This window comes from Penicillium vulpinum (assembly GCF_028829585.1).
Source record: "Penicillium vulpinum strain IBT 29486 chromosome Unknown utg000001l_segment0_segment0, whole genome shotgun sequence".
Classification (NCBI taxonomy): Eukaryota; Fungi; Ascomycota; class Eurotiomycetes; order Eurotiales; family Aspergillaceae; genus Penicillium; species Penicillium vulpinum.
In genome coordinates this window covers 7,403,760-7,417,764 of record NW_026643241.1, presented here as the reverse complement: position 1 = coordinate 7,417,764, position 14,005 = coordinate 7,403,760, and the positions used below count along the sequence as shown (strand labels likewise).

General features: G+C 46.2%; 6 protein-coding genes across 6 annotated transcripts; 2 read left to right on the top strand and 4 right to left on the bottom strand.

The window, feature by feature from the left end:
* Nucleotides 1-377: 377 nt before the first annotated feature.
* On the top strand, nt 378-817 carry N7479_002646 (uncharacterized protein; the record flags this gene model as incomplete). The annotated part of the gene is made up of 2 exons (XM_057250343.1): nt 378-445; nt 511-817. 2 exons carry the CDS (start codon nt 378-380, stop codon nt 815-817), a joined length of 375 nt encoding a protein of 124 aa, XP_057114775.1.
* A 291-nt stretch (nt 818-1,108) lies between these two features.
* On the bottom strand, nt 1,109-2,065 carry N7479_002645 (uncharacterized protein; the record flags this gene model as incomplete). Its single annotated transcript, XM_057250342.1, has 5 exons — nt 1,109-1,411; nt 1,476-1,565; nt 1,617-1,706; nt 1,894-1,995; nt 2,051-2,065. The coding sequence occupies 5 exons, from the start codon at nt 2,063-2,065 to the stop codon at nt 1,109-1,111; spliced, it is 600 nt and encodes a 199-aa protein (XP_057114774.1).
* Nucleotides 2,066-2,498: 433 nt separating this feature from the next.
* Nucleotides 2,499-3,141, bottom strand: N7479_002644 (uncharacterized protein; the record flags this gene model as incomplete). Its single annotated transcript, XM_057250341.1, has 4 exons — nt 2,499-2,873; nt 2,896-2,943; nt 3,005-3,056; nt 3,113-3,141. 4 exons carry the CDS (start codon nt 3,139-3,141, stop codon nt 2,499-2,501), a joined length of 504 nt encoding a protein of 167 aa, XP_057114773.1.
* A 1,450-nt stretch (nt 3,142-4,591) lies between these two features.
* N7479_002643 (OPT family oligopeptide transporter) lies at nt 4,592-7,322 on the bottom strand (the record flags this gene model as incomplete). The annotated part of the gene is made up of 7 exons (XM_057250340.1): nt 4,592-4,930; nt 4,995-5,284; nt 5,361-5,538; nt 5,600-6,145; nt 6,204-6,320; nt 6,418-6,978; nt 7,032-7,322. The coding sequence occupies 7 exons, from the start codon at nt 7,320-7,322 to the stop codon at nt 4,592-4,594; spliced, it is 2,322 nt and encodes a 773-aa protein (XP_057114772.1).
* A 2,822-nt stretch (nt 7,323-10,144) lies between these two features.
* Nucleotides 10,145-11,868, bottom strand: N7479_002642 (FAD-binding oxidoreductase; the record flags this gene model as incomplete). Its single annotated transcript, XM_057250339.1, has 5 exons — nt 10,145-10,425; nt 10,490-10,704; nt 10,761-11,194; nt 11,254-11,721; nt 11,770-11,868. The coding sequence occupies 5 exons, from the start codon at nt 11,866-11,868 to the stop codon at nt 10,145-10,147; spliced, it is 1,497 nt and encodes a 498-aa protein (XP_057114771.1).
* A 646-nt stretch (nt 11,869-12,514) lies between these two features.
* N7479_002641 (DUF3425 domain-containing protein) lies at nt 12,515-13,483 on the top strand (the record flags this gene model as incomplete). The annotated part of the gene is made up of 2 exons (XM_057250338.1): nt 12,515-12,656; nt 12,717-13,483. The coding sequence occupies 2 exons, from the start codon at nt 12,515-12,517 to the stop codon at nt 13,481-13,483; spliced, it is 909 nt and encodes a 302-aa protein (XP_057114770.1).
* Between the last annotated feature and the right edge of the window lie 522 nt (nt 13,484-14,005).

The window sequence follows — 14,005 nt, the reverse complement described above, 5'->3', positions numbered from 1 at the left end:
TGGATACCAAAGGCTTTTTGTTGCCTATGGTCGTCGTCCTTATACTTCTACTGAGATTACGAGAAGGAGATAGAAGACTTTGACGAAATATACTGGTCACACGTATTGATTTTATATTCACTAGCTCATTCTGATTGCCATCTTGCTTCCACCTATAGTAATAAATTTCGGATCTCTACTTGCGACTGGACTAAAACGTCCGTATTTTGCTCGATAGACTCTGCATAATCAATTTTCAAAAATAGCTCTTTGAGAATTACCGTTCAAATAGTCTTGCCGCCACGCCTCTAGGAATCCTGCTCGATATAACTCTTGTGAGAAGACATATACAAGGACAAAAAATGACATAAAAAAGACATCTAGTCAGTTACGGGTATATGTATGATCTTCAGGATCACCAAATACCATGTCTCAGAGACATTGTAGATCAAATAGAGGAGCTGTGGTAAGTACAAAGCTACTATCGTATGCCCACACATGAATTGACTTTATTCTTTGCGGTTTATATAGCTCTCCCGATGGCACCCGATTTGCCTCGCCTGGACTGGGTCCTAACCAATCGATCAGGCGTATGCTGAACCCCAACTGGGACTCGAAACCCCCATTGGAGGTGTGGAAGTTCTTGCTGGATGAAGCTTTGGACAGTGGAATCCCCTTTTGGGGTCTGTTCGACCTGTTGGGGCTTTTCCTATCTTCCATAACAGTCACCCCGTATCGTGCCAATAGGAGGAATTATTACCTCCCCCGACTTGCCGTGTATGGCAAGTGGTGTTGTGCTTTGACAGGACACTCTCCCAGAATGTTCAACATCACATAGATCAATATGGATGAAGGCCGAGGCCAATTCTTGCTTGGAGGGTCATTGGCAGGCTACCGAGACATCCATCTCATCGGAAACTAAAAGCAATTTCTTAAAGAGGCAGGATTTGTATTGATTGACGGCCCTGAGGTGCAAAATAGCGGGTTTAATATGGACAACTGCCCCATGGCGAGGACCACAGGGAGCAGAATGTTTTTTGGCAACTGTGCGGAAGTGTATCCGCTGCTTCATGTATTGAAGTAAGTTCACCATATTCAAATATATTCATGACAGGGTGGGTTGTCTGTCTCAATTTGGAAAATCGAGAACCGTGAAGATAAGCTCCCTATGTAGCTCCCTAAGTTTTGTATCGGAAATGGTAAGAGCAAGCTCGCGTATATCCCGACAGGATATTTCATAAAGATCGTCGCACATCCGCTCCCAGAGATATAACTTGTCGCCAGATTGAAAAATTGTTGTGTAGGCATTGTCATCCTCCATTATCGGATTTCTGGGTTCAAGAACATAGCACCGAGCCATGATCTGTCCCTCCCACTCTTCTTTGTAAACGGTGGATACAGGATTTGTGGTCCAGCCCAGAGGAACGGTAAACTAGCGAAGACAAGTCATATTAGTGACTCAACTCAAGCTGGGTGGGAAACCGGAAATTTGTTACTATTGGTAAGGGGGCATTCTGCGAGAGTGACTTGACAAGCGGTTCGGTGGGCGACTTGGCGGGAGAGGTGGGCCTAGGCAAGCCCTCAATCTGAGGAAAAGTTAGCGAACTAAACACGGCAGGCAATTGGGATATCCTTACTAGTGACAGGGAAGCACTCTGGGGGGATGATTCGGTGAGCGACTCGCGGGACGAATTGGCGGGCGAGATAGACAAATATGGAAGCTCAGTCTAAGCAGAAATTAGCGACTTGAATTGTGCCGGCAGGCAACTGAGATATTTATACTGGCAACAGAGAAGCACTGTCAGCGGGCGACTCGATGAGTTACCCAGTGCGCGGTGTGGACCTAGACGCTTCTGTCTAGAGACAAATTAGTGACCCTGACTAGAGCATGACAAAAAACTGGAACATCCTCACTGGTGACAGAGAGGCACTTTCAGCGGGTGACTTGGGCGGTGACTGGGATGATGACCTGCCGGGTGAGGTGCCGGGTGAGGTGGACCCAAGCGGGATATCAATCTAAGGAGAAATTAGCGACATTACTGGAGCCAGTAATAGCGTGGGGTAGACTCACAAGTAGAGTGCGCATGTTGATAGCAGGTTGAGTCAGTTGAGGTGGATAATGGAATGTATGCAGAGGTAGCGAGGAGGGAAGTCAAGAAAAGACTCGGTAGTCCCATAAGACTTTAAGGCGAAGTGCTGATGGGGTTAGGCACGATGGATGTGTGGAGTAGTACAGATCCACATGGATCTTCAGGTGGGGACCCTCGATGATTATGTCATTGTTCTTAGTATAACCTCAGCCATCAATCAAAATATATTTCGTGGCGTCCATGCTGTAGCGTCCCTTCTCGGCCAGGCTGGTATGGTAGCGTAGAGCATGCACTTCATTACTTTCAACAATGTGAAGCAAGTGCAAGTTATTTATGATACCGGATATTAGTGAGATTTTATATGGTATTGGAAAAGTGGACAGGCTGCCTGAGTGACATTACAAGCTAGTCATGATATGACGGGCTGTTTTATCCATTAGGAGACTCGGGGAATAGAATAGCAGCTTCCCTACGTAGCTCCTTGAGTCCCTTCTCGGCAATAAGGAGAGCAACCTCATTTATATCCCGAGAAAATATTCCATACACATCGTCACACATTCGATCCCAGAGATAGAACTTGTCACCAGACTGGAAAATTGTTTCGTAGTCATTGTCATCCTCCATGATCGGTCTTCCTGGCCCGAGGCCAAAGTACCGAGCAGTTGTCTGATCCTCGGATTCAGGACCCTCCCACTCCTCTTTGTATGCCGGGCTTGGGGAATTTGTGGTCCACCCTGGAGGTATGACAAACTGGTGAAGATCAATGAAGTTAGAGACTCGGGCCCGACAGGAAATTGGGGTATTCTTACGGGTGACTGAAACGCACCCTCAGTTGACTCGGTTGGCGACTTGCTAGGGGAAGTGGACCCAGACGCTTGAATTGAAGGACAAGTTAGTGATGTGACTAGAGTCCGGTAGGTAAGTGATATACTTACTAGGGAGTCGCTCTGAGTGGGTGAATTGGTCGGCGACTCGAAAGGTGAGCTGCTGGGAGAGATAGGTAAACGCAGGGGTTCAGTCTAAGCTGAAATTAGCGAGCCGACTCGAGCCTGGCAGGCAAATAAGATATCATTACTAGTGACAGAGAGGGACTCTCAGCGGGCAACTCAGCGGGCGACTCAGTGAGCGACTTGAGTGGTGACTTGAGTGGTGACTAGACTTCCGCAAAGCCCACAAATGGGCCCCTCCCCTAGGCCCAAAGCCCAACCCGCAGTGGGCTATGGGCCTAACCTTGGAAACCCGACCCAACCCGTAGCCCACTAATGGGGGCCCATAAGGCCCCCATTAAAGCCCATCTTATCGGCCTCTGTAATCGCTGTATTACGACCTTCCACTGGGTATATAAAGTTCAAATTCAGAATTCAGAATTGTACTAGCTATATAAGTATATATTTCAATTTTGAATAAAATCCAACCTGTAGAGGTCGAGATACTCCGAAAATAAGTATTTTGGTGAGATATATATCTTGGGTTTGTATAGGAATACTACTACTTTCTACGTGAACTTCTGTAATTGATAAATTATCTAAATAACGCGCTTTCTCGCGTTTTTGAACGTGATATAGAGAGATAACTAGTAATTGACTCTAAATAATTTAAACTAATAAAATATTACCTTTAGAATAAGGGTTAGAAACGGGGGTAAAACAAAGGGTAATTCTAAAAACCCTTTTAGGGGGTTCAACTTAGTATGTTTGCATTGTTTGGGGCCCATTGGGCCCCTATTAAAGCCCAGTGGGCTTTCACCCCGGGCCCATAGCCCATCGATGGGCCTAAGGACCGGGCCCAAAACCCGGCCCATTTACGGGTTGGGTCGGGTTGGGCTTTGGGCTTTGTGGGCCGGTGCGGAAGTCTAGTGGTGACTTGGATGGTGACTGGGATGGTGACTTGGATGGTGACTGGAATGGTGACTGGGATGGTGACTGGGATGGTGACTGGGATGGTGACTGGGATGGTGACTGGGATGGTGACTGGGATGGTGACTGGAATGGTGACTGGGATGGTGACTGGGATGGTGACTGGAATGGTGACTGGGATGGTGACTGGAATGGTGACTGGGATGGTGACTGGGATGGTGACTGGGATGGGGACCGGGGTGAGGACTGGGTGAGTGAGGTGGACCCAAGCGGGATCTCAATCTAAGGATAACTTAGCGACGTTGCTGAAGCAAGTAACAGTGTGCGGTATACTCACAGCTAGAGTGCGCATCTTGATAGCAGGTTGGGGTCGGTTCAGGTGGATGATGGAATGCGTGCAGAAATATGCGGCAGCGAGAAGGGACGTCGAGAAAAGACTCTGTGGTTTGTTTTAGAAGATTTTAAGACGAAGTTCTAACAGGTACGATGGATGGGTGGCAGATCCACATAGATCTTCAGGTACTCTCAATAATTATGTCATTGTTCTGAGCAAATCCTCAGGCATTAATCAAATACATTATAACTATGTACCCTTCGATCTGCAACAATACCTCACACTCCAGTGACTCCGGGGATTCAAATTCCCCATCCCTCAACTCAAATTCCCTACTCTGGTACCGGGCACCAATCGTAGTTCCCGTTCACGTTGTTTCCCCACCACGATGGGAAGGGGTGCCCAACTCCACCAGCTCCGAAGACAGCAAATGAGAGGATGAAGAGAACCGTCAGACTAGCTCCATCAAAGGCTCCTGCAATCAGATAGGAGTAGTCCCTGAAAATCCGTGGCTTGTAGTTTCGAAGATAGTATTGCACATAGAACCCGGCGATGACCCAGGAGAAGATGACACAGGTCTGACTTTGGTTGGATGGAAGATAACCGGCATATTGGATAAACTGCGGCATATTGATCTCCGAGAGGTCGAATTTTCCAACTTTGGGTACAAACTAAAAGGCAAACGGGCGTCAGCTTCAAGTAGCATAAACAGAGAAGGGGTGCGATGTTTCTTACTTGATAAATGATACGATGAATGACCACAGCACCAGCGCCAACGGCGAGACCAATAGGAATAGCCCCATATGGAGTCCCGGCCTTATAGATATAGGGAGCCAGAGCCCATGATGCGGCATTGGTGTTGTAAGATTGGATAGTTGCACCACTCCACGACGAGTTTCCATTGCCATCCACGAGAAGGTCCCGATTACCTGACACAATAGAGATCATAATGGCGTAGTTGATGAAGCCACCAAGAATTGTACCATATATTTGTGTCAAGAACATAATACGTGGAGGGATTTTGACTAGAAAAATAATTCAGAAACCAAGGTCAGCTTTCGATCAAAATAACGAAATCAAAGTAACAACGAAGATACTCACGGTATTCGCCCATCTTCAGATCATTGGAAAGATTGACCGCATTTGTAATGACGTTGTGTGACCAAGTAGCAAAGTACATGTTACCGATCGGACGACCAGGAAGGATGAGTCCAGCCAGCATTTTTGACAAATTGTTGGTAGCAATACCGTTACCGAAGCGGGAAAAGAGGATTGTACTCTGAAGGAGGATTTGAATTAGCTTCGGGCTATAAAGTACCGTATTGAGACGTTGTACTCACAAAGGGGGCGATGATGCATCCTAGCACCAGTGCGATAACATATGCCCAAACCGTCAAGGTAATGTTTTCTTTCACGGTGACAATTATACCGAGAATAAAGCTGCCAACAAGCACGATAATGTACCACCACCATGGAGCCTCTTTGTAATGCTTGACCATGTGCGCATGGTGGCGATCATCATATCTACCTTCTCTCGCACTTTTATAAGCCTGCCAGATATCCTTGCCCCAGAACAGGATGCAATGAGCGATCAGGGCACCGATTGCTGCGTTGGCCATGAACATTCCATATGCGAAGGTTCCAGTGAGTCTTGGCAAGCCGTATTCCTTCAAGGCGGTCTCGCTGAGGACACCGCCGGGGAAGACATCGCCCACGGGGTATGCAGTGCCGTTGTTCATAAGCATTCTCGTCGACATGAATGGGAGCGATCTTGCATTCCAGCCATTGCCATAATATATGCCCATCATGGCAATAAAACAGGCACCAAACCCTAAGACCTGATGAATTTGTAGTTTCAGAGGGAGAGAAGTTTGGAAAGATGTGATCTACTTCTGTTAGACAACTTGCCGGACCAATGCATGGGTGTAAAGGAAATCATCTCACATATTGCCAATCAAACGTAACCGAGAAGAGACCAAGACCCTGGTTGTTGGTGGCCCCACCAAAGACATTGTTGAGCACAGAAGCAGTTTCACCGGTTGCCTTTTGTGAAGCCAGGCACTATAGAAAACGAAGTCAAAACCTGTTCTGATGAATCCCTGATACACCAAATGATGTGAAGGGAGCAAGGGGACACTAAAATAAGCAAACCACATACCGGAATGGAAACAGAATTGAGCCACGGGAAGATGTAGGCAGGAATGATCTCGTATAATCCCATACCACTGAAGGCAATCCAGAAATACCTAAGTGGCTTCGAGTTTTTCACTTGCTGCCAATGGAGTCCTTGGAGAGTCTTAACGGTAGGCAAAGTGCCCCAGTAGACGGCCTCAATGTGCCAGACAGCGATAGGACGCATGATGCCGCAGATCCCGTAGCCAAATAGGCCGATAGAGATAGTACTCAATATCACAGTGCCTGCGTTCAAGGGAAGATTGTAGAATAGGTCCTGTGCTGCAAATACCGTCGAGCTAGGAGCAGCATTCGAGGCCGACGTAGCAGTGATTGAACAAATTGCGTGCTCTTTCAAAGTCCATGGCCCGTTATTGAAAAACTTCATCACCGTGATCCACAAAGGAAGTTTTCCCTGGCCGTTTTTCGCCCTCCAGCGAGCTTCAAATTTGTCGCCACGGGGAAGAAATTTGGCCCAAGCATTGCCGACGAAGTAAGAGATCAGCACGATGAAGGTTCCCTGAATCGTGACAAGGGTCGGTTTGAACTATGGATTGAGTCGTTAGTATCTGTGAGGGAAGGAGAATGGGTTGGAATTACCTGATAAATCTGGTTCATCACAGCCTGGAAACATGCGAGGCCGGAAGCAAGTAATATACTGCGAAAGGTCAACACCGTGTCGAAGTCATCTCGAAGAGGCAGCAGATGAATAGCTGCGTCTGCACCGGTGACAATAACCGCGTCCGGGTTGTTGCCGAGGTCATCGTCGCTGAGTGCATGCTCATCTTTAGTAGCAAGCACAGTGACAGCAGTCTTTTCACCGATGGCTTCCCGGCTAGCCACCGAGATATCGCTTGTCTCTACAGGCGACTCGGACATACTTGGTGACATATGATTCTATGTTCCAAGGAAACTAGAGTATGGCCGTAGAGCTGATCACGCATGTATTTTCCTAGGTAGGCCCTACGGATCTCTTATATTCCAATAAAGGAGCCCTGGAGGAAATATCGCCTTATCCGACCACTGGGATTCTCATGATACCATGCAGCCATAAAATGAGCCACCATGTTTAAAACGATAGAACAGTGCTTTCTGTCACGCGGTAAAAGAACAAATGGACCATGCTATTTCCCCCCAAGAAACGCCCATTTGGCCCCGGTGGTAACATTTCCCCTAAGATGTTAACATACCAACCCTAGAGAGCTCGGACCTTTCCTCTTAGGTTCGCCACGCCCGTGTAATGTTGCACTTGGTTTTAGTATATGCTACCAGTTTTCCCAGCCCTTGAGGTCTTATGATTGGTGAAATGTCTATCCCAAGATAATACCCCCCTGGAAGCAGAATATAAAAAGAATGTATAATATTGAGGCAAATGCATTTTGCGTATCCTTATAGCTTTGGGGGCGTTCCTAAGATAAGGTAAGCCCTGGGCTATTGATGCCAATTTGCTGGCGCTAACTTATGGCGTTCCCGAGGTGTTTCTTTAGCCAATGTAAGTCACCCTGACACCAGATTAGCTGGGAAAGTCGCTGATATGGTCAGCGGGTCGGCCCTTGGCAATCGGAATTCCGACGGAGCACCTACACTAGAGTCGCCACCTCGGCTAGTGTGGTAGTTTTCTGCTTTCTTCCGGGCACCCCGCGGCATAATTACCCTGAGATGGGATGTTCGTTCTGCGTTCTTTTGATTTATTTAGATTTCTCGGGTCTGTAAGCTTTATGCACACTCGACACAGTGGAAATGTTCAATATGGGCGAACCAAACATTCCCTGCTTTTTTTCCCTCGTCTTTTTGCACCCCCCTTCTTCCCCTCCTTCATTCTCACAAATTTATCCACGAGCGAATAGTACAGCATACATGGTTCCTGTCCACTAAAGAGTACTCCCGAATTTCCCTAAATGTTGTTATAGTCAAATTAAAGTGAGGTCCAATCAAGTACACGGTCAAATAATAGAAGGGCTATCGACGGATTTCTTATTCACTTAAAAAAAATGGCGAAGGTTATAGAACAAAAAATCACTCATGACTAAGAGAGAGAAGGTAGCAGGAAGCAGGTACTAATTCCACCCACAGTAGTATAGTTTGAAATGTTAGCATTTTGGAAATCTAAATACACTACGGAGTACTTCGTATTGTTGCACCAATTATATGCATAATTCGAAGTTTAAGTCTAATTCTCGATAGTTAAGCTCTTAATGCTTGAATCCTTAGTAATGGCGGTCGGCTCCCCGGGGCCCCTCCAGGGCTGGGGGCCCACTGTCACTGGTGGTTAAAGATTGCCGTAGTTAACCGGCACAACCCGATACGTTACGGGCCACAGATATGACCCCGGAATTCCGAGGTTCATAAAAAGATGAAAAGCTCAGATCCCCAGTCCCTCGAAGCGATCCATATGGTTATGGAAAATAAATTATTTTGAGGTTTTATTGCCCCTTACCCAGGACCCTGGCGGATTTTCCGTATCAGTTCATTCGACGTCAAGATAAGATACCACCTAGGTGCTACCTACTCGCAATGCGACATAAAAAGATCAAGCAATTTAAATAGATATATTTCACTCCACGTTTCCCACAAAAAAGATACCTTAGTTTCAGATATAACTCCCGCAGAGGTCAGGAATGCGAAGTTATTGGCCTTCAGTATCACTTTGCCTGGATAGAGAGAATAAAATCTGGGCCTTATCACCTGCTCTACTCCTAGCAGTAAGAAGGTTTATTAAGGAGCCGAAGAAAATTTACGGACTAGTGTGGATAATCTCTTTGATAGAAATCGACACTGATAAGTAGAAGAAACCGTGGTTTCTAAATCTCATCTCAAATGGCAGAAACATTTGTCAAAAGTGTAAGATTGCATGATGTCCTATGAACATTTTGAAGGGAAATTGCCCCTTATTATTGATAACACTACTCCGTAGAGAATGACCTTTCCCTCCTAGAATAATCAGCTGAGCTAGTCTATCCTATCGAGTCTGCGGATAAAGATTACGAGTCACTTCGGCTTTCCTAGTGGTAAGCCCCGAAGGGCACCTGGCCCTAGATCATATATATTGAAGAATACGTATATGTATAGTTTGGAAATATAATTTTTGATACCATACCAATACAAGTTTTAAATCTATTCGAAACTAATATATGCCATTGAAATTGCGTTTCAATAATTATCGGAAAATAAAAAAGTAAGAAAGAAACGTTGATTGTTGAGATATTAGACTAGCATACTATACCGCATTTACTATGGTGTTTTCACTTCGCAGCTCGCATGTGAAATACTTTAATAAACTTAACATACTCAGATATGATCAAGAAATTGAAAAAATAAACACCTTGAGTTACAACCTATTTAAAATTCATCCGTCGAGACACCTCACCAGCTAGTCTCATGAATATCTTGCTAGAGATGTTCTTAGTAAGTTTAGATGGAAGTGGAGCAAATTTTCAGAAAACAAGATGAAGAGATACCCAAATTTAAAGCAATGGATAGGCTGGATTGGGTCCCGATCCACTGTATATAGGGGGGAACTAGGATATTTACGGCCGGCATATTGATCCCGAAGTACTTAGGACTGCTGCTAAACAAATAAATTGGTGCTTCAAAAAGTCTAGTCTAGTATTGAAGGTAACGCATGATGAGCTGCAGCATACGCAGTAGGAAGCCATGTATCGGATACCTTTGTGTTTTGTTGGCCAAATATGTAGGTTCACTTCGCCATTTAACTAAAGTAGTTTCACAAATCCCCTCCACAGGCCCTGGGAAGTGAATATTCCACGAGGATCCACCGATTTTTGGATGTCCTTGAGCCTTTGGAAGTTGTCTGTGCCATAACCGGAAAACACTTCGCTGGCTTGTTCGGCCGATGCGTAGTTGATATACATATACCGGTTCGCAACACCCATATTTTGAGCTGCCAGCTTAATCCTGCGAATGGTGTCTGTAGTCATTCTGTTTACGGCAGCATCGTCGCTTGCATCCGACCAGGCCGTCGAGAGCAGAATAACTATATATCATGTTAGTAGTGATACAAAAAAGCATTTCTCAACTAAAAGACTGAGAAAACTTACTAAAAAGAGGTTCATCACGCTCAAGATCGATGCCCAGGGCATTACCACCTCTTTGCTTCATGGCTGCGATGGCATTCCTTTGCATTGGATAGCAGATGAAGTTAGTCCGTATGCCGGGCACGCTCTTGATAGCTTCCACTTCCTGCCTGAAGATCTGGAGAGCCCGTGAGAACAGGGAGCGAGATGGGGACACGGTTAGGGTAGCAAATAAATTTCTATTAAACAATAATGAATAACAAAAAATGATAATGAACGAAGGGTTGGCACTTACCGAGTTGTACCCATTGGGATAGATCCATTCGACACACTGCTCATGGATCCTATGATCGTAGTCCGGCTTAATGTGGGGATTTGGTCAATTTCGTGGAAGACTGGAGGATTGTGAATTGCCTTCCCGTAGCGCTGAGTGCCCATCAAGGTAAAGTCTTCACTGCCCGAATCGTAGCTATAGTATAGATCATAACCCATTTCCACATCACCAGTGAGATTCTTATCTGTGAATAAGTCATAGACCTTGTCGAGAACTTGCTCAGTCTGATTGGGGGAGTAGGATGTCTGCCTGGTGAAGACAGGCCCCTGGGGAAATGTGCGGATCGTGAAGGCTGTAACAATGGCAAAGTTGTTGCCTCCTCCCCGGAGAGCAAAATAAAGATCCTGATTATGAGTCTCAGAGGCCGTAGTAATTGTACTATTGGCGAGGACAACCTGCAAATAGGTATTTTAGCAATGAATAAATTTTGGGGCTGCCGTAGAACAAAACACACCTCATATTCGAAAACGTTATCCAACGCCCATCCGTACTTGTTCGAGAATGGGGATGTTCCTCCGCCAAGTGTGAATCCACCCATGCCGACGCTGCCCACTCTCCCACCGACGTAGGACAAGTTCCGAGACTCCAGGGCATGGTACACTTGAATACTGGTTGCACCACCACCAACACGTGCCTTGGTTCCATTGTCCAAGACCTCAACATCTCTCAAGAGGTCTAGGTCCACAGTAACACCACCCACCGAATTAGAGTCCCCCGCATTCCTGGAGTGGCCGCCACCCTTTACTGAAAAGTAACACCAGTGGTCAACGAGGACATTCAGAACGTTGGCCACATCAGAGGCACTGCTAGGCTCGATGCGACAGGATGGATGGACCTCCTGCTGCTTCGCATCCCAGATGGTGAAATTATCACTGTCGGGGTAGTGAAGTGCGGACCCAAAGACTGTGGAGAGTTGGGCACACTACATGTAGTTAGTAATGGAAGGCCAAAGGACTTTTGACAAACATACTGCTTGTTGACAGTTTGTGGGAGCTGTTATCGATTGGGCTGTTTCCCCTGCATTTGCGACAGCAAGGAGGTAGACCAACCAAACAGTAGTTCGCAACATTGGGATGCGATGTACGTGAAAATATGGCGGGATGACTTTCAGTAGCAAGAAGAACTTTGAGGCTTCGTTTTCTTATCTTGTTGATTATGAAAAGACTTTGGTCTTTATATATCATTTCCTGCTCCAACAACGGATCTTCATAGCCAAGAATGATAACGTCGGCCAAGGCAAGAGTTGGTGTAATTATCCACGCCGGCGGATCCCGACTTCAACCTCATTCGATGTCGAAGGAATATGCATGGTTATCGCAATACTATGACGCGTGAAGTTTCAGGGGGTACTATGCAAGCGCGGAGTAATCCAGCGTTGTAGCCTGAAGCTGGCACCCAGGGGTAACGGTATGTATGTTGTGATGCAAAGGACGTTGACGGGTAAACATCGGCTATATATCAGCTATTCCTAATATGGATAAGCGTCATGCAGGTTGATGACAGGGTGGGTTGAATGGAGGCACATGATTGGCCTAACCTTACAGGGAACCCCGTCTTCTTGGAAGATTCCGTACAATTATATTTAGACCCTGCCTAGGTGGCTTTTTTCACTCTTCACGCTATCCCTACTTCTTACGACACCCGCTCACTAGTGTCCGGAAACTCTTGTCATCAAAGTGCATAAGGAGTGCCTGGTTGCAGAGATAAAACGCACAATGGAGGAACCCTCTAAAAAACGGATCGCTTTACGACCGTTCTCGGAGCGCTTGTGCGCATGGCCAGATGAAGATTGGTCTGGTATAACTGACCCAAAAACTCGCCGAAGGCTGCAAAATCGCGTGAATCAAAGATCCAGACGTAATTATAATACCAATTCTTATCAACTAGCAAGCGTCGAATTGACCTTATATCAATCAGGTCTACAGAACAAACAAGCTGCAAAGCCCTTGGACGACAGACGGAACATCAAATCACTAGCTTCTAAAGGTGCAGCAGCAACAACTGCTGTTGCAGAGCAGACAGACGAACAAACATCAGCAACATACAGTGCTATGGACGTGCCCTCACTTATGTCCTTGAAAGAGATCGAGGATGTACATATCCTAAAGTGCCATTCGATAACGACAAAAATCACAATGCAGCGCTTAGAGAGGACGGCACGTCAATATCACATGCTGGGGTCTCCACGCACCGATCTTCTACTCCACCTGATCCAGTTCAATTTCACCAGAGCGCTCATGGAAAATACCGCGATTCTGGGCCTCACATCAGACCAACTACACGACGATGCTATTTCACCATTTAATACCATTGGCCCGTGGCAATATGACTTTGAGAGTCGCCTTCCACCCAGTCTCCAGCCTACCATGATCCAACGCTCCATCCCACACCACCCATGGTTAGATCTGCTTCCTGTTCCCAGCATGAGGGACAATTTAATCCGAGCTGGAGACTTTGAGGAGGAAACACAACTTTGTCTCGATATGAAGGGGAGTGGAAATGAGCACTCAGGGAGGACTGGGATTATTGTTTGGAGCGATCCTTGGGATCCGGCGGGGTGGGAAGTAACAGAGTCTTTTGCTCGTTCTTGGAGCTGGGTTATAAAGGACTGTCTCGACTTGGCGCATTCCACAAACCGGTGGCGAGCACAGCGGAATGAAGGTCCCCTGTTTCGTTTGAGTTGATCTAGAGGATGTGTATCTGACTGAAATTAACATACAAGTCTGGAGTTAAAGCAATTACGCTGATTGTAGATCTATGCAGCTGGATGACATGTGTGGGGCCGACTAGAGGGACTAGAGCGTAATGATCGCCAGATTTCTGCCTACTAAGTATGTAGCTATCACATCGAGATTCCTTGATAATACCCGCAACGCTCCCGGCCCGCACGCCACTTGGAGGTAAGCACTCTGTAACTTGAATTTGGGGTGGGGAGTGTGGGGATGGAATTAAATCTTCATTTTCTAAAATGAAACGGGTTTGCATTCGTCATTTATGTTAACACAAAGCCTCTTTGATTCTTAATGGGGAGGTTCAGGGGCTGGGTATTCATCCGTCGCGTCTGTTTCTTATTTCCTCGATGCCCTTGCTTTCAATATCACGGGGACTTCAAGGGTTATTGAATATCTATCATAGCCTCATACTAGAAACTAAATAGGAACACAATATTCCATTAAACCCTAGTTAACAATAAGTGTCAATCCTGG